General features: G+C 44.3%; 1 protein-coding gene across 5 annotated transcripts in view; it reads left to right on the top strand.

The window, feature by feature from the left end:
- Positions 1-27,883, top strand: part of LOC116463188 (monofunctional C1-tetrahydrofolate synthase, mitochondrial) — a 238,540-nt gene that overhangs the window by 148,610 nt on the left and 62,047 nt on the right. For all 5 annotated transcript variants that reach the window (XR_009211999.1, XR_009211998.1, XM_032146190.2 and 2 more), the window contains 5 exons: positions 807-848; positions 1,905-2,005; positions 2,554-2,731; positions 21,380-21,487; positions 23,850-24,002. Coding sequence is in view for 3 of the 5 variants with exons in the window: in XM_032146190.2 (XP_032002081.1) it covers positions 807-848; positions 1,905-2,005; positions 2,554-2,731; positions 21,380-21,487; positions 23,850-24,002 (582 nt within the window). In the remaining 2 variants the exon portion in view is untranslated. The remainder of the gene's footprint in view (positions 1-806; positions 849-1,904; positions 2,006-2,553; positions 2,732-21,379; positions 21,488-23,849; positions 24,003-27,883) is intronic.

Here is a 27,883-nt window from a genome sequence, read left to right as displayed (position 1 = left end):
TCAAAGGCTGCTGGTTTCCGTGTTAATTTCATCATAGATACCCTCACAGAAACACACAAAATAATGTTTGAACAAGTACTGGGCACCCTATGGCCCCAGCAAAGTTGACACATAAGATTAACCACAAGGCCGGGCACAGTGGTTTACCCTGTAATGACAGCACTTTGAGAGGCCGAGGTGGGAGGACTGCTTGAGCCCAAGAGTTTGAGACCAGCCTGGGGAAGATAGCAAGACCTCGTCTCTACACAATAATAAAAAATTATCTGGGTGTGGTGGTATGCACCTGTATTCCGAGCTACTGGGGAGGCTGAGGCAGGAGGATCACTTGAGCCCAGGAGTTTGAGACTGCAGTGAGCTGTGATTGTGCTACTGCCCTCCAGCCCAGACAACAGAGCTTTATGGCAGTTACCGTAAAATGATTTCGAATGGTGATGTACTCTGAAAGCAGGTATTAAACATATTATTAGTTTTATGTTCTAATTTGAACCAATGTTTGAGAAGTTTCATACTGTTCCATTGGCTCAAATTAGAATCATCCAGGGAGATTTTAAACATTGCTGATCCTAGGTTCCCCTCCCAGAACTTCTGCTTTCACTGGTCTGGGTGGAGCCCAGGGATCAGTGTTTTCTAAAAGCTTCCCACAAGAGTTTAGGTTTAGCCAGTGCTGCCAGCTACTGTTTTAAAAGCACAAAACATAGGGGTACCTTTCTAAAAATTGAATATGATTATGTTGTTCTTTCTTTCAGAAAGCATTTATGTAAGCATTTTTATAGGATTATTCTTCATGTTTTCTCTCCTTATTTCAGGTAACCGCTGGTGTTCCTCTTAAGAAAGAATATACAGAGGAGGTAAGAGGAGCTGTTTAGACACTTATGTGAAGAATCTCTCAAATCCAGTGACTCGTTGGCTTTCAGTGAATGAGCCCTCCTTCAGTGGTCTCTTAGAAAAGTGCTGTTCTGGCCGGGCACAGTGACTCACACCTGTAATTTCAGCACTTTGGGAGGCCAAGGCGACCGGATCACATGAGGCCAGGAGTTCAAGACCAGCCAGGCAAAACCCATGGCCAACATGGCAAAACCTCATCTCTACTAAAAATACAAAAATTAGCCGGGCGTGGTGGCTCACGCCTGTAGTCCCAGCATGAGAATCGCTTGAACCTGGAAGGCAGAGGTTGCAGTGAGCTGCGATCGCACCACTGTAGTCCAGCCTGGACGACAGAGTGAGACTCTGTTTCAAAAAAAAGAAAAGAAAAGTGCTGTCTAAGAATCTAAGAGGAAATGGATGGGGTGAAAGGATACAATTCATTCAGTTAACTCTTAAATATCAAGAAAAGATGGATATAGGCTTTGTCTACTATTGTCTACTCCCAGGGTAGCCATCAGAGCAGGAACTCAAGGTCTCCAGGTCAGAAACAAATATGAAGCTTACACTTCGGAATTCTTTTGTCATGGAAGGTCTATATGCAGTTGGCTTTATGACACAGGAGTGGCTTACTCTTTTCTGTAAATAGACTTTGATTTACTGGCAACAGTACCTCTTAGCTCCTACAGGTGGCGCCAGGGATCTGAGCCAGGAATACCTGGACAGCGCCCCTCACCCACCTGGGGCCTTGTGCCTGTCAGGCCTCAACCTGCAGAGCATGGGCGCATTGCGTAGACCCTGCAGCCTGTCCGCAGCAGGGTGAGCTGCCAGGCTTCAGACCCACACATATGCCATTGGGCCCAGAATCATTTTAGAAATTATTTTGAAGACGAACCTCCTTATTCTTGCAGCCATCTTTCTTGGAGGAAAAAGTGAAAAAAGATTTAGCAAATCCTGCCAGAGAGGTGCTGGCAGTTTAGCTTGGCAGGTTTGGTAGGAGGCGATACACAGGGGTCTGGGTTTTGCTTTTTTCTTTTTTACAGAACATCCAGCTGGTGGCAGACGGCTGCTGTAACCTCCAGAAGCAAATTCAGATCGCTCAGCTCTTCGGGGTTCCCGTTGTGGTGGCTCTGAATGTCTTCAAGTAAGTCCAGCCTCCTCCTTTAAATGTGGGCATTATCACTGGGCCACCCTGTGAACGATATTTGTGTCTTGGGGTATTTGGTCGTTCTCTGCTTCATCTAAAAGTATACAGAAATACCCAGTTCTTTCTGTTTGTTTATTTGGTTTGGTTTCATTTTAGCAAATGTGTTCTCACAATGTTATTAAGGAAGTGAAATTTATATATAGTGAGTTACTATCTCCTTGGCTTTTTTTTTTTTTTTTTTTTTTTTTTTTGTAATTCTACCCAGAATTTTTGTCTGAAACAAACTGTGAATGATCAAAGGGATATGTTATGGAATTTGCTTGATAACGCCCTTAACAACTTGAAATATTTGAGTCACTTTAGAGAGGACTTTTTTTTTCCATGCTTTTCTTTAATTCTGATTTATTTAAACACGATGTGACCACTTTTGATGTTTAAAATGTATTCAGTGTTAGGGAGCGAAGTTCTGTATAAATGGTTAGTCTCTCTTTCAAAACATCGCTAAATGGATACAGATGCAAAACCACAAACATTTTCTTCACTAGGACCGACACCCGCGCTGAGATTGACTTGGTGTGTGAGCTTGCAAAGCGGGCTGGTGCCTTTGATGCAGTCCCCTGCTATCACTGGTCGGTTGGTGGAAAAGGGTCGGTGGACTTGGCTCGGGCTGTGAGAGAGGCTGCGAGTAAAAGAAGCCGATTCCAGTTCCTGTATGATGTTCAGGTAAGATCTAGTAAAAACAATGGCTCCCATTTCTTACACCTTAGCATGGGTTGTCCCATTCTTTCGTCAGCACAACCCTGCAGATAAGAAAACTAAAGATAGAAGAGTTTAGGCCGGGTGCAGTGGCTCACGCCTGTAATCCCAGCACTTTGGGAGGCTAGGGCGGGCAGATCACTTGAGGTCAGGAGATCGAGATCAGCCTGGCCAACATAGAGAAACTCCGTCTCTACTAAAAATACAAAAATTAGGTGGGCGTGGTGGCGTGCACTTATAGTCCCAGCTACTCGGGAGGCTGAGGTGGGAGAATTGCTTGAACCCAGGAGGTGGAAGCTGCAGTGAGCCAAGATCGAGATCACACCACTGCACTCCAGCCTGGGCGACAGAGTGAGACCCTGTCTCAAACAAACAAACAAAAAGGTAGAAGAGTTTAAGGCATATGACAAAGTCACATTTCCAAGTACAGACCCTAGCTCCTTGTCCCAAAGCCTGTGCTTTTGAAGACTCCCAAATCGCAGTCCTAAGTGAGGAGGTACTTTAGCGAACAGGATTTGACAGCTGACACTTTCAGGAGTTGCATGGGAACAAGAGCAATTTTGTGAGGATTGGGAAACCATGGGAGGTATTTTCCTTGTTCATTTCTCTTTTTTGTTTTTTTGTTTGTTTGTTTGTTTGTTTGTTTTTTGAGACAGAGTCTCACTCTGTTGCTCAGGCTGGAGTACAGTGGTGCAATCTTGGCTCACTGCAACCTCTGCCTCCCAGGTTCAAGCACTTCTCTGCCTCAGCCTCCTGAGTAACTGGGATTACAGGCGCCTGCCAACACGCCCAGCTAATTTTTTGTATTTTTAGTAGAGACGGGGTTTCACCATCTTGGGCAGGCTGGTCTCGAACTCCTGACCTCATGGTTCACCTGCCTTGGCCTCCCAAAGTGCTGGGATTACAGGCGTGAGCCACCACCCCTGGCCTCTGCTTGTTCATTTCTGCTATGGTTCTTTTGTTTTGTGGTTTTATTGAACTATGTCTAGTGTATGTGTGTGTATATATACATATATACATATTTATTTATTTTCATTGTGGCAAATATATATATAACAAAATTTACTATCTTTGCCTTTTTTTTTTTTTTTTTTTTTTTGGAGACAGAGGCTTGCTCTGTTGCCCAGGCTGGAGTGCAGTGACGTGATCTCTGCTCACTGCAACCTCCACCTGCCTCAGCCTCTGGAGTAGCTGGGACTACAGGCGCACGCAAACACGCCCGGCTAATTTCTTTTTTATTTTAGTAGAGTTGGGGTTTCACCGTGTTGCCCAGGCTGGTCTCGAACTCCTGAACTCCAGCAGTCCACCCACCTCGGCCTCCCAGAGTGCTAGGATTACAGGTGTGAGCCACTGCGCCCAGCCCATCTTAACCATTTTTAAGTGCACATCAGTAGTGTTAAGTACATTCACATTGTCATGCAGCCAATCTCCAGAACGCTTTTCATCTTGCAAAACTAAAACTGTACCCATTGAACAACTCCCCGTGCCCCTCCCCCACAGCCCCTGCCAGCTACCATTGTCCTTCGTTTCTATGAATTTAACAACTCTAGGGACCTCATGTACGTAGCATCATACTGTGGCTGGCTTATTTCACTTAGCATAATGTGCATGCATGTTGTAGAGTGTCAGAATTTCCTTTCTTTTTTTTTTTTTGAGATGGAGTTTCGCTTTTGTTGCCCAGGCTGGAGTGCAATGGCACCATCTCAGCTCACCGCAACTTTCTGCTCTCGGGTTCAAGCGATTCTCCTGCCTCAGGCTCCCGAGTAGCTGGGATTACAGGCATGCACCACCATGCCCAGCTAATTTTTGTATTTTTAGCAGAGACAGGGTTTCACCATGTTGGTCAGGCTGGTCTCGAACTCCTGACCTCGTGATCCACCCGCCTCGGCCTCCCAAAGTGCTGGGATTACAGGTGTGAGCCACCGCGCCTGGCCAGAATTTCCTTTCTTTTTCGGGCTGAATACCCTCCCATTCTTTGGCTATCCCACATTTTGTTTCTTCATCCATCTGTGGATGGACACTTGAGCTCCCTCTCTCATCTATTGTAAGTAATGCTGTATGAGTATGCGTGTTTATGACATACGAACAAGCATCCCTCCAAGACCATGTTTTCAATTCTTTTGGAAATGTATTCCCAGAAGTGGGATTGCTGGGTCCTCTAGGATATTTTTAAGCACATGTCGGTGGTTCATTCAGAAGACCTGAGCTTCCCGGGGCTCACTCTCCTCCTCAGATCGTCTGTCTTTGCACCCCTCTGACATCTCCATTCTGCATTTTGTGGTTCCGATTCTGGCTGATGGATTTGTCTTCAGGGGTAGTGCATGATTGCGGAGTGCCCAGGCTTCAAGCTGATTGCTGCTTCTCCTGTTCCTTCATCCCTCACATATTCTATTGGTGTGTCACTCAGATGTCACAGACACTCTTCTTTCCTGTTCAGTGGCATAAATCAATAGCATAAGTGAAGAAGAAATCAGTGAAGCAAGAGCTTAGCAGCGTTGTTGATAAGCCTGGAGTCACAGTGGTGACAGCATGGGGCTGATGTATTAATATTAAATATTACCACAGCTCCTGCTTTTAAGGAGTTGTTTGTGTGCTGGGTATATGGGCGCTTTGCACGTGTTCGCCTCTTTGGTCCTAACATCCCTCTTAGGTGGGAACTGGTGATATCTTCCCATTTGGCAGACAAGAAAACTAAAGCACGAAGAGACTAAGTCAACTGCTCAGTGTCCCATAGCTGGGAAGAGGCAGAGCTGGGAGAAAGAATGTCCAGATGGTTGAGGGCATCATCCTGCTCTGTTCGTCAGAGCTAAGTACTGAGCTCAAAAGCGTGTGTGCATTGGAGGTCTGGGGGGGACATAGTTAAAGGGGACAGTGACAGAGTGACCCCCCGAAGAGAAACGGTGACAGTGATGGGCACAGGCACAGATTCCATGCCACACAGGGGACATCATCGCCGGCACGCAGTCAGTGTTTATGGAAGGAAGGACACAGGGAATGAATTGGAGGCTAGCTCATAAAAGGTTTGTCATTTTTATGAGGCCATTTTGTGAATGAGGAACTAGAATATTCTGGACTACAGAGGTGGTAGAGATCAGTTGAGGAAGAAGATTTTGGATGAGTGAAAAGAAAAATGTTCCACTTGGAAGCTTTGAGTTCTCAGACCTAGAGGTGTTCAGCGCAAAATAGATGTAGCCCTGCTGTGGGCTAGTCAGAGGCATTGAAGCCAACTCAGATGGCAGGTGGCCAAGGAGACCCTGGGTTCCTGTTCTTTGGTCCTGGGTAAGGCTCGCCAGGGTACCTACAACCCTTGGCACGTGCCAGGGCCTTTATACATAAACCACTGTAGGGAGAGTCACCCCCAGATCCTGCTGTGAGTGTGCCTCAGACCATCTTGCTGTCTGATCATGAACCACCCCACTCTGCGTAGTAGCAAAGGCAGTTATTTTCATGAATGATTTCACAAAGTGTGGCTCTTTTCAAGGAAAACATCCCAGGTGAAAAAGAGGTCAGTAATCAGAAGAAATGCTTCTGACTTATGCTGTCTCAGACATGCACTAACCCTAAGATGAACCCTTTTCCTTTCCACTGATATTTCAATTTTTTTTTTTTCTGAATTCCCATTCTTCATGGAGATAATGCTGCTAAAATGTCAGCTCTGCTCTGAAAGGAGGAAAATGTTTAATAATAACGTGGTCTAAAGTCCTCTATTGATAGGCGACCTCAAGGCCGGGATCCCTGCGTCCTCTGCCAACACACTTCTCGCTTTTCTTGTAACAGAAATTCGATTTGAGCTGCATAATCGTTTGTTAGATAATCAGCCTCCCAGCCTACTGCAGTGTGACGGTTCATGAGTTTTCATGAAAAGAGCTGCTGCTGCTGCTGGCTGTCTTTGTACTGTCTGCCAGTTAGCTGTGTTCCTCACACCAGCAAGATTTAGATCATCTAAGACCATCTACAGTCTTGTCTTGTCACCCTGTAAAAATCTGAATTCATTGGTGCAGTCAGTAATAGAGCTCAAGCCTTCTTTCCCCCTGATTTCTTGCATTTGTTGGTGCTGGTAAAACTTTAGTAACTAAGTAATGGTTTTCTGGAAGCCCTTTTTACCTCCCCCACAACCCCACACCCTCACAACCAACCCTTGGGTGCTGGGCAGTGAGAAAGGTATGGCATTGCTCTATAGGAGAAAGAAGTTATAAAAGCTTTGCATATGGCACTCTCCCACCTTTGCTTCTCAAAGCAAACTGGGTTTCTGTGTGCCCCTTGGTGTCTCCCCAGACTTTATATCCCCAAGAATGTATTCAGCACAAGACTAATGGCATCTTGTGTGCTGTTCTTTCTCCACCCCAGTCTTGTGGAAGGGAAACACCGGAGATGATTTAGGGTAATGGGAAATGGTGCTAGAGCCCAGGGCATGACTGCATTTGAGTGTAAAGTAGAAATTGTCTCGGAACCCCACGGGAGAGTGGTTCAGCTGGAGAGAGTGGGGCACCTGGCTCTCAGAGGCGCTGTGCAGCCAGACGGCAGTGTGCCGGACTTCCTGATGGCGAGCTCACAGGTTAAGTGAGAAACAGGCTGCACTTCTGACTTGGGAGTCTCTGCTGAACTTTATAGAAAACTGACTTCAGCAGCAGCTGCTGTCTAGAGAACCATTTGGCATCTCTTTTTGCCAGAGTAACTTCCCACTCAAGAGTAGGGAACTTTTAATTATGGTACCGGATGGAGGCAGCAATGAATAATTTAGAATAAAGATTGAAAAATATGGAATAACGTGTAGTAGACTAATTGCTCAGAAGAAGTTTTATTGTGTGAAAATGAATGTGTTTAGACTTGAAATACAGTGGATCATTTCCTCTCTACCCTTGAGGGTGATTGCAATCCCTTTTAAGAAGCTGTTAAAAGTCCCCCTCAAAATCATCTTCTCTTTGAATTATCCTTTTCTAATGTGACTTTTGACAATTATATCTTTATCGTTCACTAATAGAATATCTCCATGTCTGCAGGGATGCAGGGAAATATGATGGCTGAAAAAAACACTAATCTACATGCGCACTTTATTAGCTAAGAAATCCCTCCTCCATACATTCTTCCAGGCATGCCTCCGCACCTCCCATCTGCTGTGTGGGCTCAACTCTGCATTATAGATGGGAAGGTGATGGACTTGTCCATAAGAAATGGATGCTTGTTAGGAGAAGGAACGTATTACATAGAGCTAACAGGCTAAAGCTTTGGGATCATGCAAATTAAGTTTAAACCTTGAGTAGGCCTCCTACTATGGACACAATTTGGGGAAGCTGACTAATCTCTTGAGCCTCAGCATCCTCATTTGTACAATGGTGTCTGACAGTGACACCAACTTCACCGAGTTGCTGTGAGACCCAAATGAAATGCCCCAGAGTAAAATGCTGGAACGTAGAAAGCAGGCAATGAAGGCCGGGCACGGTGGCTCTCGCCTGTAATCCCAGCACCTTGGGAGGCTGAGGCGGGTGGATCACCTGAGGTCAGGAGTTTGAGACCAGCCTGGGAAACATGGTGAAACCCCATCTCTACTAAAAATACAGAAACTAGACAGGCGTGGTGTCACGCGCCTGTAGTCCCAGCTACTTGGGAGGCTGAGGCAGGAGAATCGCTTGAACCTGGGAGTTGGAGGTTGCAGTGAGCTGAGATCACACCACTGCACTCCAGCCTGGGCAACAGAGTTAGACTCTGTCTCAAAAAGAAAAAAAAAAGGAGGAAAGCAGTCAATCAATGCTAGCTCTTCCTCCTGTCATGTTCACTTGGAAAGAGAGTGGGCCTCCTGAATTCACCTTCAAGAATTCTCCTGTAACTCAAGGTAACTTTGTCAAATTCCAAGATTGGTTTCTTTTGCACTGGGTTAAAACCAGGAATTAGAAGCCAAGTCTCCTAAAGCACTACTAAACTAAACCAAGACGTTGACATTTTTCCTTCTCCATGAGAATTGGGAGCCCTTAGTGATATCATAAAACATCAGTCATTTTTGCAAAGAAGGAAGTATGACCCCGAGAAGTCAGCTTGACATTCAGTCGGAATATTGTTTGTTAAATGAGGAGTTAAGGTTGAAAATCATCTCTGTATCCTTCCTCTAGCCTTGCAAACATTTTGAGGTGTAGCCTTGACAGCAAGACAGGATAGTGTTTGTTTTTATTACAAGGTCTTTCCTGTTCCTTGCGTGAAGCCATTCTCTTGATCCCAGTGGGGGCTGGATGAAGGAAGAGCAAAACAAACCACGAAGACAGCCTGGAGCCGCAGCCAGCTCTGCTGACTTCTGAACTTCACACCCTCACTGCCCAGATGGCCAGGGGTGTTGCCTCCTCTGCTGGTCTTTTTTAAGGCAGGATGTTTGTTGTTATTGTTGTTGTTTTTCTGGTTGGTTCTTAAGAAATTATTTTCTACGTCTTGAAAATGCCAGTTGTTGGTGGGGTGTGAGAGCTATCCTTTACATGGACTTGGAGCATTTGCAACCAGAGCCTCCACATTGAAATAAACATTTAAAAATGCCTATCTATGGATATACAGTGGGGGAATCTTCCATTGTGGTAAAAATATGTATAACATACAATTTCCCCTTTAATCATTTTTACATATATCGTCTGTGGCATTAAGTACATTCACATTGTACATACAGGGTTTAATTAATAGGATCTTAAAACTTAAAAGGGTATTGATGCACATCTCTGTTGCCTTTTACATTTCACAGTAATTAGAAGGAAAAAACACACCCTAGGTTGAAAGGCTGTCCTTTCTTTTGGTTGTCCTTGTCCCTGGAAAAGCTGCCTTCCCCCTCAGGGCCTTTGACCACCCCCAGCTCTCCCTCCCATCTTCAGATGCGCCCAGGGCCAGCCTGAGCTGACAGCCCTTTCTTCAGCTCTCGCCTCTCCTCTTGTGCATTAGAATGTTTGGAGTGTTCTGTGGAAAGCTGGTCCTTACATTTTCCAGTCAGTTATGTATCGCATTCATAAACCTGTTTCTCCCCCCATGCTCTTTAATATTCTGCTTTCTTAATTATGATTGAGCTGCCTTTAAACGGTCTTTGCTCGTTCAATGTGAATGGCTTCAACAAGTCTCCCATAAGCCTCTTATCCCCTGGCCTCCTTTCCATGATCCAACCCCAAATTTCCAGATACCTCCTGCTTTTTTTATGGTTTTTTTGTTTGTTTGTTTTTTGGTGGTTTTTTTTGTTTGTTTGTTTTGTTTTGTTTTTTTTTGAGGCAAAGTCTCGCTCTGTCACCCAGGCTAGAGTGCATTGGCGCGATCTCAGCTCACTGCAACCTCCACCTCCCGGTTTCAAGCAATTCTCCTGCCTCAGCCTCCTGAGTAGCTGGGATTACAGGTGTGGGCCACTATGCCCAGCAAATTTTTGTATTTTTAGTAGAGGCAGAGTTTCACCATGTTCGCTGGGCTGGTCTCAAACTCCTGACCTCAAGTGATCTGCCCTCCTCAGCCTCCCAAAGTGCTGGGATTACAGGCATGAGCCACTGCACGCAGCCCCGGATACCTCCTGCTTGACCAGACCTTCTGCAAACACACCTTAGATGCCTCTCAAATCTAGATGCTTCTCCAACACTGGCTTCTAGGTTCTCTGTGAAACCTCTGCTGGCCTGTAGTATATAACCCACCTCCCAGCCTGCCAGGCACGTCGTTCAGCTGTGTTAGACAGTTTCGAGGGATCTGCACCTGTCGTGAGCACTGGCCCGACCTTCTCAAAGCATCCCACTCATCCCTATGTGATTCTGGCAAAGCCTGCCCCAGCTTTCTTTCCTCGATGGTTGAAATAGCACCCAATGAGAAAAAAACAGTGGCCTGTATTCATTACACTTACACATGTCACAAGAATCCCTGTAGTGTTATTGAAAGCTTTCTTCTAGCATGCAAAATGATTGTCACTATGATGTAAGTTTCTAGAAATGCATTATTTCACCTAAAATTATGAGAGAAGGTAAAATGATGAACTATCAAAGTTACACTACATGTTGGCTGGCTGCCTTCTACCACTCACTCCATCCTTCCCCAGGCTTTTTGACTTAAATTTAGATCAGATGAGACCATTGCGGTGGAGAGAGTGTCCACTTTCTCAATCTAAAAGCAAGCTCGTGAGGAACATTAAATATGATCACAGGAACAAACATTAAAGGTACCACACGTAATGGACCACTTAAGAGAGAAAACTATGACCTTGGAGTTTAGGGAAAAGAAACACTCAAACAGCACAGGCTTCTAGTCTCCCCAGTCTCTGAGAGGTTGGGGATTTTTTTTTTTAAATAAAGTACAAGGGCTCCTTGAACACGAACACAGAACCAGCGTTGCACCTCTGTTCATTCATTTCGCTCTTTTAACACATTGATGTTCCTAAGTCAGATTTGTAGAAGAGGAATGAGCAGATGCATCATGAGAACACTGCATGGCCAGGCGCGATGGCTTATGCCTGTAATCCTAGCATTTAGGGAGGCCAAGGTAGGAGGATCGCTTGAATCTAGGAGTCCAAGACTAACCTGGGTGACATGGCAGATCCTGTCTCTACTAAAAACATTTTAAAAATTAGCCAGGCATAGCAGCACATGCCCTGTAGTCTCAGCTACTCAGGAGGCTGAGGTGGGAGGATCGCTTGAGCTTGGGAGGCAGAGGTTGCAGTGAGCCAAGATCACCCCACTGCATTCCAGCCTGAGCAACAGAGCCAGGCTCAAAAACAAAAACAAACAAGCCAGGCACGATGGCTCCCTCCTGTAATCTCAACCCTTTGGGAGGCTGAGGCGAGCAGATCACTTGAATTCAAGAGTTAGAGACCAGCCTGGCCAACATGGCGAAACCCCATCTATACTAAAAATACAAAAATGAGCCAGGCATCGTGGCACATGCCTGTAATTCCAGCTACTCTGGAGGCTAAGGCCCGAGAATCACTTGAACCTGGGAAGTGGAGGTTGCAGTGAGCCAAGAACGTGCCACTGCACTCCATCGTGCCCGGCCTGTTTTGTTGTTGTTGTTGTTGTTGTTGTTGTTGTTGTTTTTTCTTTTGAGCCTCGGCAACAGAAGAAGACTCTGTCTCAAAGAAAACAAAACAAAACACTGTACATGAGTGTTCCTGGGTCCAGCGGAGTGCTCGGACCAGTCAGCCCTTTCCCCTCTTTTGGGTGAGATGAGATCTTTAAAATCACTTACTCCCATATATTCCATTTTTTGGCATTGCTACATTGTTCTATCTGAGAGTAATAAAAGATTACCCATGTGGATTTCATACTATTTCATGTGGAGAAATGCAGCTTTTCTAGCGGCGAGCCTTTCTTCCATTTCCCAGAGTCTGGTTACCCTCACCGCACCCCAGGTTTGCCACGGGAGGATGAGATTCCCTACATGTAGGCGTCTTCAGAGTGAACCTGTTGCTCAGAGCCAGCGAGCCCACAGGGCTCCATGCCCACTGAGCAGGCTCGTGGAAGTCGGCACGTAGCTCAGATGTGCTGATTTCCAGCCAAGGACATGCTTTGTGTCAACGATACAGGGGCCTGTTGTTCTCAGTAACAAGGGCAGAGCCGCTCCCTAGACTCCAGTTGGTATTGGTAATGCAAGCCCTTGCACCTAGTGTGGTGTGGTCAGTATAAATTAATATTGACAGCTTCATGTTGTACTTTAATTTGAAGTACAGGAAAGACTATTTGCCAAACTGTATTTGTAGATCATTTAAAATTTATGCTTCATTTAAAATACAAAATACAAATGGAAATAATTACCGCGTATCCGGAAATGTCTATTCAACTTACAAGTTTATTAATTGATCCTTCTCTTTACATGTTTTACGGGCCTTGGAATACACTTTGCTGATATCACAGCATAGGAAGATTTAACCCATGTGAATTCAACTCTGTGGCCTTGGTGAAAGAAAAGAACCATGTATTTTTCATTCACATCGTTGGCCCCCGATGCATGCCAACGACTTCATTTGGTGCAGGGCTAAAGAAATGGCAGTGTGTTCCAATACTTCAACAACAGTGGGGCCTCATTAAGAGATGCTAGGGTATTGAGAGTGGAGTATTATATAGTGTTTTTCGTAGGCCTTCTAAAAGATTTTTCAGAGTTGCTGACTTCAGAATTTGGCCTCTGAGTAAGATGAGACATCCCTACTACGTTATAAAGCCTTCGTGGATCTTTATTTCTAACAGTTCATTTTTAAACTTCTGTTCCATTTCATTTTATTTTGTCCATTTTTTGTCACAAAAAAATTATTTTAAAATGTAACGGCTTTTCTAGAATGTACAGATCAATTTTATTCCACTAAAAAGCAGGACCGCAATAATTTAATTGAAGAATTCTAGTGAGCATTTCCAGAGCCTTTCCAAGAAGGCTATACTGTCTAACTTTGAGTGACTCAGCTTCTAGGACCCTGGTCCACCACACCTACAGAATGAATTTAATAAAGCATGAAGGTCACCAAATCCTCTACTATTTCTTTGTGGAGTCATTCAGCTAGTGTTTATGTTGTGCCTGCTCTGTGCGAGAGACTGTGCCACCAATATAACCATTGGTCACAGTTATTTTCTAGAGCCATGCTGCCCGATATCCCATGTGGCTAAGATTGACAGTTCAGTTTCTGGATTGTTCCAGTCTCATTTCCAGTGCTTTTAATAGCCACATGAGGCCAGTGAACACACGATATATCTTCCATTGTGATGGAAAGTGACAGTGGACAGCTCTGTTCTACAGTATTTCCGTTTCCGAAACACATGTTTAAGAAGTTTGGAAAGGAATTAGTGTAGAGTATGATTTTTTGGTGAATATGAAGATTTAACATAACATTAGTTCAAAAATGACCAAAGATACAAGTGTAGACACCAGGCTTTTGAAGTAGCTAATATGTTAAGCAGCTGTGCATTATATAGACAGAATATTCACTATGTCCCCCCCATTCAGCCCTGTGTTTGACACCATTTCACCTTGGCTTCTGCCCTTCTTTCCCTTCTTTGCCTATTGAGATTTTTCCTGTCCTTTCTGTCCTTTTTTTTTTTTTTTTTTTTTTTTTTTGAGGCAGAGTCTTGCTCTGTCACCAGGCTGGAGTCCAGTGGCATGATCTCAGCTCACTGCAGTCTCCACCTCACAGGTTCAAGCGATTCTCCTGCCTCACCCTCCCAAGTAGCTTTGACTACAGGAACGCGCCATCACTCCCAGCTAATTTTTGTATTTTTTTTTATAGAGATGAGGTTTCACCATGTTGTCCAGGCTGGTCTTGAACTCCTGACCTCAGGTGATCCACCCACCTCGGCCTCCCAAAGTGCTGGGATTACAGGTGTGAGCCACCGCACCATGCCTCCTGTCCTTTCTTTAATGCACTATTCCAGCTCTTTTTATGTCTTGCCAGCTTTTACTGATTTTCATGCCTCCCTCTGCAACCTGTGATCTCTTGACTTTAATAGTAATGTTTATACAGAGTCTTGACTGCACACTCTCTTCTGTCATCGTTGTTTATTGTGTCTCATTGTCCCCAATCCATCAGAAGTTCTTGGTACACAAAGTCCCTGAAGCTCTATGAACAATGCCCTGACATCTTGAAAGGACTTGCCATAGGTGGTTATTTGATCACTTAGCAGATGCCTGTGGGATCCTACTTTGTGCAGGCCACTCTCCAAGGCACAACGTGGCAAGTAAATGTATTAGTCAATATTTACAGAACCAAGAGAAAGCCAGCAATGATTAATGCATAAACAGTCATAAATTGGCCATTTTGTTTGTTTATAAAAGCTATCATTTACCACAGAGAAGTACAAGTGAATATCAAGTTCAGATCAAGACCTTTGGACTGAGCTTGGCATTTTTTTTTTCTTTAAAGATTACACTTCTCCCCCAAATCAAGCAGATTAACCATAGGAAGTTCCTTGCCTGCTAACACAACATAAATAGATTGCATGCAAGGGGAAGGACCTTATCAGGGCAAATTTTAGTATTTACACTAAACCCAAAAGATATGTTAACTGAGATATTTTTATTTCCTTAATTGTACTTGTGAGTGAAAAACAAAAATTGTAGCAGGAGTCCCAAGAGCACTTTGGCCATGGGCTTTCGAGCTGTGAGTTGAAGCACTTTATTCAGCATGTGGCTGCAGGGTTGTAGCTCGGGTTGTAGCTCCGGTTGTAGACAGTGCATTCTCTTCAGATCCCAGGAAACAGTGTCATACCTGTGGAAGCCACCAGAATGCACCTTCATCTTCTCCAGTGGTGGTGAGGTTGAGGCCGAGCATCGGAAGTGCCAAGTGCTGGGAAACTGTGGGGCTGGATAGATAGCAGTGCCTGCTGGGAAGCACACAGCCCTGGCAGTGAGGTTGAGGCAGGGAAGCAGGGCTGTCCAGTTGGGATTCATTCGTACTACTGGCCCCTCACAGTACCGTCATGTGTGGGTGGTCGCGCTTGTCCTACAGGAAGTAAGCCACAACTACTCATCTCACACAGTCAGCCTGGTACCTCCTTGGAATTCTCAAAACACTTTCCAATACACATTGGAAAAGAAGAAAGTTTAGGTGTTGACAAAAAAATGTATGTTGCCTTATGCCCAAAAGCATTGAAAGCAGGGACTCAAGCAGGTACTCGTGCAGCCCTGGTCATAGCAGCATTGTTGCCAGTAGCTGAAAGGTGGGAACCCCCTTGTCTGTCAGCAGGGATCAGCTAAAGATGGCACACACATACTATGGAACATTATTCAGCCTTGGGAAGGACACCTCCTATCACACGGATGAACCTTGAGGACATTATGCTAAATGAAATATGCCAGACACGGAAGGACACATACTGCTTGATTCTGCTTGTAGGGGCCTGTAGAGCCGTCAGATTCATAGACAGGAAGTAGAATGGTGGTTGTCAGGGGCCAAGGGGAGGGGCTTAGAAAGTTGCTGCTTAATGGGTGGAGTTTCAGTTTTGCTAAATACAGAGAGTTCTGGAAGTTGGTTGCCCGACACCATAAATGGACTTAACTCTACTGAACTGTACACTTAGAAATGGTTAAAATGGTAAATTAGGCCAGACACAGTGGCTTACACCTGAAATCCCAGCACTTTGGGAGGCCGAGGCAGGCAGATCACCTGAGGTCAGGAGTTCAAGACCAGTCTGGCCAAAATGGTGAAACCCCATCTCTACTAAAAATACAAAAATTAGCTGGGCGTGGTGGCAGGAGCCAGTAATCCCAGCTGCTCGGGAGGCTGAGGCAAACAGAATTGTTTGACCCGGAAGGCAGAGGTTACAGTGAGCCGAGATCGCACCACTACACTACCAGCCTGGGTAACAAATGAATAAATAAAGAATATATATATATACATATTATATATAGATAGATAGATGTATTTCTTACAAAACATTTTCATGTTTAAAAATAACAAATCAGGCCTGGCACAGTGGCTCATGCCTGTAATCCCAGCACTTTGGGGGGCTGAGGCGGGCGGATCACCTGAGGTCAGGAGTTCGAGACCAGCCTGACCAACATAGTGAAACCCCGTCTCTACTAAAAATACAAAATTAGCCGGGCATGGTGGCACATGCCTGTAATCCCAGCTACTTGGGAGGCTGAGGCAAGATAATCGCTTGAACCCAGGAGGCAGAGGTTGCAGTCAGCCAAGATCTCACCGTTCCACTCCAGCCTGGGTGACAGAGTGAGTCTCTGTATCAAAAAAAATTTTTTTAAGTAACAAATTAGCCACCCACTCGCATTAATTTATTCACTAGTCATTCGATTGCTATTACTTTGCTCCCATGTGAGTTTTTAAATTATTAACAGAAAAATCACACTCTTTATTTTTGAATTATGATCTAGAGTTCAGTAAAGAATACATTCTGTTGATTAAAGGTGTTATGAGTAACAGTATCTTGTTTTGCTGTACTTCCAAGCAAAATGTAATTCTTTCAGTCCTCCCTACCGTTCTCACTCCATAATAATATTACTTAGGGTTTGTATAGCATGACATTTACAGTGTGCTTGCATTTCACACTGACTCAATGTGTGCAGTACAGTGATATATAGTGAAGTATTCACATCCTCATCTTAGAAATGAGGAAACAAATTCAGGGAGGTTACATGATTTAACCACACGTAAGGAGGGGCCGTGTTCTCTCTGAGCCCTCCTACCTCACACAGCCACCAAGCTCCTTTGTGCAGAGCCCACGGAGGGTTGGAGTGGCCACGCTGGGGTAGGTGCAGGCCAGAGACTGGATGCAACAGGAACATTGCCTGCTTCCCAGAACCACTGTCCTACTGCCCGGGGAACACACCCTTCTGAGAGCTGACTTCTGACAAAGCATGGTCCTTGGGCTTGCCCTGCAGCTTCTTTCCTGCAAGAAGTATCTTCCAGCATCCTACCAACTTTTATTTCTTAAAAAAGGTTGCTCCTTGCCAGGCGCTGGTTGACCAGCAGAGGAGCTTGCGTTAGTTTCAGTACAGTGTTGGGAGCAAGCACCTGAGTGCCCAGCAACATAGGCTGCTCATGATCTAAGATTCGTGGAAAAAGTCTTCTCCGCTGTTACCTGCAGCACATCAACACCTGAATTTTCTTATCATCTTATGTGGCTATTGAACCACAGGGAACCCAAGCTTAGTCAACAGGAAATATAGAAGTATTCATTTGTTCAACTATATATTGAGGGCCTTGTATATATTCCAGGGGCTGTATCATATCTTGCCTCTAGGTAAATAAGAGATGGTCCTGAGCCTCAAAGAGTTTATCAGCCATTCTTTATTCTTCAGCTAATATGAACATTGAATCTTTTACATTAGAAGTTGCCCGTGCAGGGCACGCCTGTAATCCCAGCAACCTGGGAGGTCAATGCAGGAAAATTGCTTGAGACCGGGAGTTTGAGACCAGCCTGGGCAACATGGTGAGACCTCATCTCTACCAAAAATAAATATTAAAAAAAGTGGCCGGGCGCGGTGGCTCACGCTTGTAATCCCAGCACTTTGGGAGGCCGAGGCGGGCGGATCATGAGGTCAGGAGATCGAGACCATGGTGAAACCCCGTCTCTACTAAAAATACAAAAAAAATTAGCCGGGCGTGGTGGCAGGCGCCTGTAGTCCCAGCTACTCGGAGAGGCTGAGGCAGGAGAATGGCGTGAACCCGGGAGGCGGAGCTTGCAGTGAGCCGAGATCGCGCCACTGCACTCCAGCCTGGGTGACAGAGCAAGACTCCGTCTCAAAAAAAAAAAAAAAAAAGTTACTCTTAAATTTCTTTCTCTAACCCAGCCTCAGCTTTGCACTCAGGCAGTAACTCTTTGTACAACATTACTGGCACCATATTCAGCTTACACAGAACCCTCCAGGCAAGGACAGGTCACTGCTAAGTGAGAGAGCTCTGGTTATTATAGTTCTTGCTTAAACACTGCACTCAAAACGACTTCCTTCTAACGTTTGTCCCTTGGTTCACACTCTGCCCTCCTTTCGATTTTTCGTGTGGCATGGCCTTCCAAGAGAGTTCAGTGTCAGTGTGGTGCTGCCAAGTCTGTGCGACTGTTCACACACTCGGGCTCCATTCACACACCCCAAGATTGCATGAGCTTTTGCTGGCAGCCACCCACAGTCAGGAGCCGCAGGTAGGAGCGCCCCAAGGGCATCTAGATGTCAAAGAAGAGGATGCTCACATGTGCCTAAGGGTCATCCATGAAGGCGTCATGGAGGAGGTGGCCTTTGGGATAGATGTTAGAAAGCTCAGAGAGTTTTAACAAAGATTGGTCTTTGAAGATTACTAATCTTTTGACTTTATAAATATTTGCATGTATCTTCCAGTCTGTCTCTTATTTTTTGACCTTATTTATAATGTCTTCTTAAAACAAGTTTTAAATTTTGCTATAGTGAAATGTATATACCATTTCCTTTATGGGTGATTCTATTGTTACCTCATTTAAGAAATTCTTCTCTACTTCAGGATAATAGAGTTCCCACTGTTTTCTTCCAATATTTTGAGTTATAATTTTCAAGTTTACGCCTTTGTTCCATATTGGGTTTATTTGGGGGGCTGGTATGTGGTAGGAATCTAATTTTATTTCTCTCCAGCCAAAAGTCAGATGGGAGTCAGCCTTTCTCTGTTGATTTGTGTCCCCTCTGTTATATACTATCCTGCACATGCTGAGGTGTCTTTGTGGGTTCTTTCTTCTTTTCCATTGATTAATTGGTCTATACTTGTGCCAGTACCCATGGAATTTATTAGCATAGTTTTGTGGTATGATTGATAGCTAGTAGAAAAGTCCTCTTTCTTTGTTCTTTTGGTTTTGTTTTATTTTTAAAGTTATCTGACTATTTATGCCATTACCCCGTGTTAGTTCACTCTCGAGTTGCTATAAAGGAATCCCTGAGACTGGTTAATGGATAAAGAAAAGTAGTTTATTTTGGCTCATGGTTCTGAAGGCTGTACAAGCATGGCACCAACATCTGCTGGGCTTCTGGTGAGGGCCTCAGGAAGCTTCCACTCAGGGCAGAAGGTGAAGGGGGAGCCAGTGCATCACATGGCAAGAGTGGGAGCAAGAGATGGGGTGGGAGGTGCCAACAAGCAGACTTCCTGAGAACTCAGAGTGAGAACTCACTCATTATCATGAGGACAGCACCAAGCCATTCATGAGGGATCCGCCCCCATGATCCAAACACCTCCCACCGGGCCCCACCTCCAACATTGAGGATTACATTTCACCATGAGATTTGGAGGGGACCACAATCCAAACCACATCAACCCTTTATTGTAAGTTTTAGAACTAATTGGCCAGGTAACCAAAAATGAGCTTGGGATTTTTATTGGACTTGCATTGAACTGAGTAAGTTTCAGAGAAGTGACACCTGTCTGGTATTAAGTCTCCTCATCCATGAGCAAACTATTTTTCCTCCATTGACTCAGACTCTTTTTATGTCCCTCAGTGAAAGGTTATAAGACTTGCACCTTCATTTCTTTTTATTTGTTAGAATATTCAATATTTAAGTTCCAGACCACAGAACACCTCTACAGTAATAAAAACTGTAGTAATGAAAAACACGTTTTAAAGCAGTTTTGGGTTCTATCAGGGTTGGGAGGGGAAGAGTGCTAGCTTTTATTTATTTTCTCTTGGGTAACTCTTTTATCAATAGTATTTCATACAAATGTGACACTTGCTGTTGCCAAGCGAAGTCCTTGAGGCACACCATGGGAGACTTCTGCCCCTTGGTTGACATCTGTTCCCTCAGCATTTGGTTCAGCAGTTGTTCACCAAACAGTAAATCCACTAATTGCATCATGCGTATGCTTTTTTTTTCTCTTTGAGACAAGAGTCTTGCTCTGTCACCCAGGCTTGAAGTGCAGTGGCGTGATCTTGGCTCGCTGCAACCTCCACCTCCCAGGGTCAAGTGATTCTCCTGCCTCAGCCTCCTGAATAGCTGGGATTACAGACGTGAGCTGCCACATCCAGCTGATTTTTGTACTTTTAGCAGAGACGGGGTTTCACCATGTTGGCCACGCTGATCTTGAACACTTGACCTCAAGTGACCCGCCCACCTCAGCCTCCCAAAGTGTTGGGATTACAGTTGTGAGCCACCGCACCTGGCCACATATGCATCTTTACCCACAGAAGGATTGTAGATAATTTTGCCAAATGTGTTTCTTAAATTTAGAATTACTTTATCTGTGGAATATTATTTTCCTAATGAATCATTCATGTTTCTGAAGATCCCTTGCCATATGCTACCAATAGTCTGTGTCCTGGTTTTCAGTCTAACATTATGGAAATCATTTCCTCCAACACACTTATTTGCCTGTATCCAGTCTTCTCACATTTCTTCCATGCCACGTGATTTCTCATAATTTGCTAAAGTGACAGTAGGTTCAATCTCTGATTTTCCAATATAGTGTTTGATCACATCAGCATTTATGTTAAAATCTCAATCCATTACTGCTCACGAAAAAATACTTGTTTTTAATACTATGAACCCGTATTCAGACCCACTTAAAAACCAGCACTCACAATTTCGTTGGGAGACTCCTGTCCTGACATATATGATTATTTGAAAACTATAGTAAACAGGCCAGGCATGATGGCTCATGCCTGTAATCCCAGTGCTTTGGGAGGCCAAGGTGGACAGTTTGCCTGAGCCCAGGAGTTCAAGACCAGCCTGGGCAACATGGTGAAACCCAGTCTCTACGAAAAATGCAAAAAAAAAAAAAAAAAATTAGCTTGGAGTCATGGTGCACCCATGTAGTCCCAGCTACTCAGGAAGCTGAGATGGGACGATCACTTGAGCCTGGGAGGTTGAGGCTGCAGTGGGCTGAGATTGTGCCACTGCGCAGCAGAGTGATACTGTCTTAAAAAAAAAAAAAGAAATTATAGTAAACTACATTTTTTTAATGCTACAATGGATAAAAATGGTTACAACTAGATAAGCAGCCTCTAAATTGCCCGAACACCTAAGGCTTATTTGCTAGTTGACATCTAATCTATTTCTGACACTGAAAATTTCAGTGCTTTAGGGTGCTAAAAGGAAAAAAGAGGGTTTGCTAGGAATCCTGCAGTTGCTGAGGGGGTACCCTGATACGGGAATTTTAAGCAATTACAGAAAATCTCACTAAACTTTTTAAAAAATCTTTAACCAGATTAAACTTATACAATTTTGTTATAATTTGTGTTTCTCCAGCTTCCAATTGTGGACAAGATAAGGACCATTGCCCAGGCTGTCTATGGAGCCAAAGATATCGAACTCTCTCCTGAGGCACAAGCCAAAATAGATCGTTACACTCAACAGGTAAAAGTTGTACTTTTAGGGGAAAAGAAAAAATTCACCTTAGGTTCTCAGAATACTCAGCTTGACTTGAGGATTTGTACATGTCTCACCAGCTAACCTTTGCTTAATCTGTTTTATGGTTAACAAAGATGAAAGTAATACCCTCGGGTAGAGTGTAGACTATATTTAGAACTTTATGGTGAGGCATATATCCTCTGATCCATGCATCGTTTACTTCTTTGACTATAAATGTGTCTGATATGGGTGGTATCCCTGTTTGTAGTTGATGTGTGATCTTTCATCCCTCCCACTCAGCCCAGAACGTTGAAACTATCCTTTGGAGTATAGCTGCGGAGTCAGATTTAGATGAATTGCAGTGCTTCCTCTTCCTTACTGGCCTCTTACTACCTTAAAAATGCTAGCATGGTGCCAGGGTAGGCAGATAGGAGTGCAGCCTATAAAGATGGGAATGTTTGCTGTTCTTCTTATGCAAGTGGTTCATTGGCTTTTTACTGAGCTTGTCCACTGAGATTGAAGGCTCCGTCATCTTCTAGTTCTAGCCACTGACAAAGGCAAGTAGGCAAACAGCTGGGAAGGTGGCTGTGATCTGACAGCATGCGTCACCATCTAGTCCAGTGACAGTCATGATCAGTCAACTCCATTACGGGAGGCTCAGCCACCTTCACCAGAAGGACCATATGCCTCAATGTCCCTCCTACTTTGGCGTAATCAGATAGGTAGAAGTCAGGACATTTTAAGAGCCTGCTGGCTAAAGAGCTTCATGATGGGTAGCATTGAGCTTTTCTTTAAAAAAAATCTCCAACTGCTTATTCTTTTTTGTAAACCCATTTGAAATTTTGTTAAATGCTGCCATTGCCAGCCAGGGTATTTGTTCTCCTAGGTTTGGTAAAACAGTCAGCAACTCAAAGTTCTAAATTCTTAGAATTTTCCCTGTATGTTCTTGACTTATCCTTTACAAAAAGGATTCCCAAGCGCTGCACTGTGCACAGGCATTGTGGTGAAATTTTCATTCATGTGCAATGAACCAAGTAAAATAAGGTCATTCTCATGGGGTTGGTTTGGGGTTTTTTTCCCGTGAGTTTTAAATAATGATATTTAAGACTATCATTTATTCTAATATTAAGTTTTTTCTCCTTTCAGTGTTAAAATGTTATTTCTTTTATGAAGTAATCTGGTGACAGTATATGGCATATTGGTTGGTTTTTGTTTCTGTTTAATATGCCTACTGACAAAATTTTTACATTAGCAAACCTGTATTAGTTCATAGAAATTACTTCAATATTTAACCATGTCTGAAATTCAAAATTCTGGCACCATTTCTGAAAGACAGTTGTGATTGTCGCTCAGCAAAATTCTTATCAGTATAGAAGAGTGGAGATTTCAAAAAGAAAATGGCCCCATGTCCAAGTCCTCCCTGAGTTGATAAGACTCTAAGATCTTCCAAATAGTTTTAGGCTAAGTCTTATGAAAATTTGACTAAAGATTTCATTCCCTTTATCTCTATCAAGGAAATATTCCTTAAAAGTGGTGTCTACCGGGCACGGTGCTCACACCTGTAATCCCAGCACTTTGCGGGGTCAAGGCAGAGGATCAGTTGAAGCCAGGAGTTTGAGACCACTCTGGGCAACATAGCAAAACCTCCATCTCTGTTTTTATTTTTTTTTAAGTTAGTGTCAAGTATGTGGTTGCAATGAATTAGCAAAGCCTCTAAAGGAACACTATGTGCCATTTAATCAGAACCAGGCTTCGAGGACACTGTGCTTTTTGTGAGACACCACATGTGACTTCCTGCTCTTTCACCTTTGGAACTCTGGGTCAGACATAGACTTTGGTCCTTAAAAACAAGAAGCTTAAATAGTGACCTCATCTTAGTTCTTATAATGTAATCGCAGATCAAATAGCCATGATTCATAAACCAACACAAAGGAACCCTTTGCTTCCTGACCGACTCCAGAATGAGTGAACAACATGACTAAGAGCCTCGTCGCAGAGCCTTTCTCCAGACTACCTTGCTGGGTCCCGGATATTAATAGTCTTGGAAAGTGGTTTCTACAGCTGCTGCTTTGCCTGAAAACAGCCATGCTTTCCCCAAACATGCAAATAACAACACTGCCTTCTCTTAAAGAGAGCCTCCAAAATAAACAATAGTCACCCTTGACCTGCTAAACAGTCATCACATGGAGGTGAGTTTTTATCCTCACCTTCTTGCTTCTTCAATGAACAAGTAGTAACAAGCAGCTCCTGCGTGTGCCTCGATCTGAGCCGGCATTCCATTGCTGCCGAGACTGTGTAAAGTGCAAATTGAAAAACACAGGAGACTAACATCTATATCAGTGAACACATTTTCTTTCCTTTCTTACAGGGTTTTGGAAATTTGCCCATCTGCATGGCAAAGACCCACCTTTCTCTGTCTCACCAACCTGACAGAAAAGGTGTGCCAAGGGACTTCATCTTACCTATCAGTGATGTCCGGGCCAGCATAGGCGCTGGGTTCATTTACCCTTTGGTCGGAACGGTGAGTGAGTCACATTTTCCAAAAACCTTCCCCATTCTGCGTTGCCGTGGTGCCTCAAATTGTTATGCTCCACCCGCTCTTTAAAAATCATGGATTAGGGAAAATTGGGAGTAATTAATAGTGCAGTATTAGCTGTTTTTCTAAACACTGTGTCTCACCTACCTTTGCCATTGTGGTTTGGGTTTTTCTTTTTTTACATCATGTGTTCAGGATCCTTAGAGTCATAATACTAATTTCCTTCCTAAGGCAAGTAAGAACATAACTTGGGAGAATTCGGTCTGTTATTTAAATGGTAGAATGGCTTAGGACAGTGGTTGTCAATCTTTATCACACATGGCACCCAAAATGATGTAATCACAGTAGGGTTGACTGCTCACACCAGACAGGATCTGCCCAGTCACCCCAAGGGCTGGGGAAAGCAGTCCTCACCCTCTCTCACTTCCCCAGCACGTCAGGTGGGAAGTTCTGGCTTAGGAAATTACTGAATCGTATGAGTTCTCATTTCTGATGTTGTTGTGATGGGATCACATTGCTATTGGATGATTATTCTGTTAGTTTGTGTTATCTATGGGGGTAAAGGAGATGAGCAGAGAAATAAAAGCTTATCAAAGTGCTTAAAATCCATGAAGATGAGCTTCATTTGGTATAGCTACACAGTGATAGCCTTCCGTTGGTACCATCAGTGGCCTAAATTTGACTTCTTGTCTTTGGGAGTGCTCCCGAATTTGGTTTAGAACAAAAAAGATTTCTTACAACCTGGCAGATCCCATGGCAAGCAAAGAAAAAAATATTCTAACCCGTCATTATCATCATCATTAGTGCAAAGTGATCTGAGCTTAAACAGCATACATTATAATAATTTTTGATAATAAACCATGTTGCTTTATCGTGCAAACAAGCAATAGATAGACAAAAAGTGCAGATTCTTGCCTTGATATTTACATACTTCATCTAATATTGGACACAATGTTTCTTCGATCAGCATTTTTTGAATTCTTCCTGCATGTGAGGCACAGAGATTTTAAGATGAGCAGATGTGAGACGCATGGGTTTGAATAGCACAGAGGTATCTGGAGAGCATTGTGTTGGTATTCTGAATGCCCTCAGAGCCCAGGGGGGTAACAGCTCATTATGCCTGGGGTAGGACTTACCTGGGATGTGGAAGAAGAGGGGATTCTTCAAAAAGAGCTCAACCTCTGAACTGGCAAAACAGTGAGTTTTGACTCAAAGGCACCAAAGTACTAATACATGACATCCTCTCCTAGGGTGATCCAGTGTGGCTGGAGTTGGATGAGGTGGGGAGGCTGGGGATGGGAATGGGAATGGGATTGGGATAGCAGGACAGGGTCACATGGCCAAGGATCTTGAAAACCATCTCATGGAACTTGAATCTGATCTCTACACACTGGGGAACCACGGTAGGGTGGGTTTTTTTGTTGGTTTGTTTTTTGGTTTTTTGGTTTTTTGATTTTTTGTTTTTAAATAAGGAGGAGAAGAATGCGGTCTGATGTGTATTTTAGAAAAATAGCTGTGGCAGCAATGTGGAGAATGTTTAGTGAAAAGAGAACCAGGCCCAGAGAGGTGGGTTAATTCAGCTGGGGCCAGAGGCAATCAAGGTCCACACTTTGGCCACAGAAGTAGATAACGGAGAGTGGGGGTGAATTGCAGACCTACTCTAAAAGTATCCTCCTACTGTGGGGGCCGGGGGAAGGGACCATTCTAGCTTGGTGACTCTGGCTGGTGATGCCATCGGTCATGGAAAGGACACGGGAGAAGGCAGATTGGCAGAGCCAGAAATGAGCCTGGCTTGAACAGAGAGAGCTCGGAGGGTTAATAGGATCTAAGGAACAGTCTGTGTCTCCACTGGAAATACAGACACAGCGCTCCAAAGAAAGGGGCAGGAAGGTCGCCCTGGTGGGTTTAAGGATATGGGTGAAGGTAGTCGTTAAACAAGAGACACAGGGATAGCTGGAAATCAGTGAGAAGAGAGTGAAGAAAGACACCCCTGAAACACCCACTTTAACGCAGCCAACTCCTGGCAGGGATGCCTTCCAGAAGGTGGGAAGAAAGGAGCAGCGGCATGGCAGAGAACATCCAGAAAAATCCCACAGACACCGCTCGCGGCAATGTTGACACAGGGAAAAGGGTCCAGATGAAATGGGTTCTGAATGACATTTTCAGGTCTATAGTTCAGATCAGCAGTTGCCAGGAGTTGGGGGAGGGGAAGTGTTTGACTGCAGAGGAGCAGGAGGGAACTTTTTGGGATAATGGAAATACCCTGTGTTTTGACGTGGTAGTGATTCCATGGCTATATACATTCTTCCAGACTCATAGACCTATACACTTGTGTTGCCCAGGCTGGACTCAAACTCCTGGGCTCAAGCAATCCTCTCACCTCAGCTTCCCAAGTAGCTGTGACTACAGGCTCGTGCTACTGTGCTGGGCCTGAGTATAATTTAATTACACCTCAGTTAACAAAAATGGGTACTGAAGAGCTTGCTATATATTCCTTAGAGTGGCCTCAGTCAGCCGGGCGCAGTGGCTCGTGCCTGTAATCCCAGCACTTTGGGAGGCCGAGGCGGGCGGATCACAAGGTCAGGAGTTCGAGACCTGCCTGGCCAAAATGGTGAAACCCTATCTCTACTAAAAATACAAAAATTTGCCGGGCGTGGTGGCGGGTACCTATAATCCCAGCTACTCAGGAGGCTGAGGCAGGAGAATCGCTTGAACCCGGGAGGCAGAGGTTGCAGTAAGCCCAGATTGCACCATTGCACTCCAGCCTGGGTGACAGAGCAGGACTCCATCTCTAAATACATACATACATACATACATACATACATACATACATACATACATAGAATGGCCTCAGTGATGGCCACTTTACTCCTGAGCTTTAGTTGGCGAAGGCCTTGGCTTAGGGATAAGAGGGCGGCTGGACAGTGCAGGCCCAGAGAGACTGGACCCTCAGGGGAGGTGAGGGGTGACAGAGGTGTCCAAATAGAGCATGAAATGGTAGAGTAACTGAGAAGGTTAGCCTCGATCACGATCTGTCCTGTCCTACCCTCTGCAGACTCTAAACCCCGCAGTGGTTCACCCAACAAATTCATTCACTCGGCCAGTGCTGCATAAGGCACTCAGCTCAGGGCTATAGGAAGCCCCAACCTAAGGAAGCGTTCTCTGCTTCAGGTAGTTTACAGCTGGTAGATGCAGATAGAAGTGAATTAGCTGGTAGATGCAGATAGAAGTGAATTAGCAAAGAAAATAGTTTGATATAAAAATTATGCATTTAACTGAAACCTTAATTCACTTCTGAGCATTTAATAGCCATTAAATAAAAACCAGGGCCGGCACAGTGGCTTACACTTATAATCCGAGCACTTTTAGAAGCCAAGGTAGAAGGATTGCTTCAGGCCAGGAGTTAGAGACCAGCCTGGGCAACATAGCCAAACTTCGTCTCTACTTAAACAAAAATTAGCCAGGAGTCATGGCACGCACCTGGAGTCCCAGCTACTCAGGAGGCTGAAATGGGAGGATTACTTGAGCCCAGGAGTTTGAGGCTACAGTGAGCTATGATCATATCATTGCACTCCAGCCTGGGAGATAGAGTGAGACCTCTGTCTCTAAAAAAATGAAATAAAATAATTAAAAACACAATATAATTTAAAATCTTTGGAGTCACTAAACAAATATACAATGTGAATCTCCTCCCACTCCAGCTAACGCCACCATATCCAACACCAGGTAAAGACCAAAGCCGTTCTGGAAAATCAGAATCTGTTGCCATGGCTCATGCCTGGACACCAGGCTGTCCGCTCCTGACGTCACTCTTTGAGTTATGATTGTTAGAAAATGAATGCATGGAATGGCCCTGGAGAGCCGCT

This window comes from Hylobates moloch, unplaced genomic scaffold (genome assembly GCF_009828535.3).
Source record: "Hylobates moloch isolate HMO894 unplaced genomic scaffold, HMol_V3 SCAFFOLD_28, whole genome shotgun sequence".
Taxonomy (NCBI): Eukaryota; Metazoa; Chordata; class Mammalia; order Primates; family Hylobatidae; genus Hylobates; species Hylobates moloch.
Note: the sequence above shows the minus strand (reverse complement) of the source record. Positions and strands in the feature narration are given on the sequence as shown.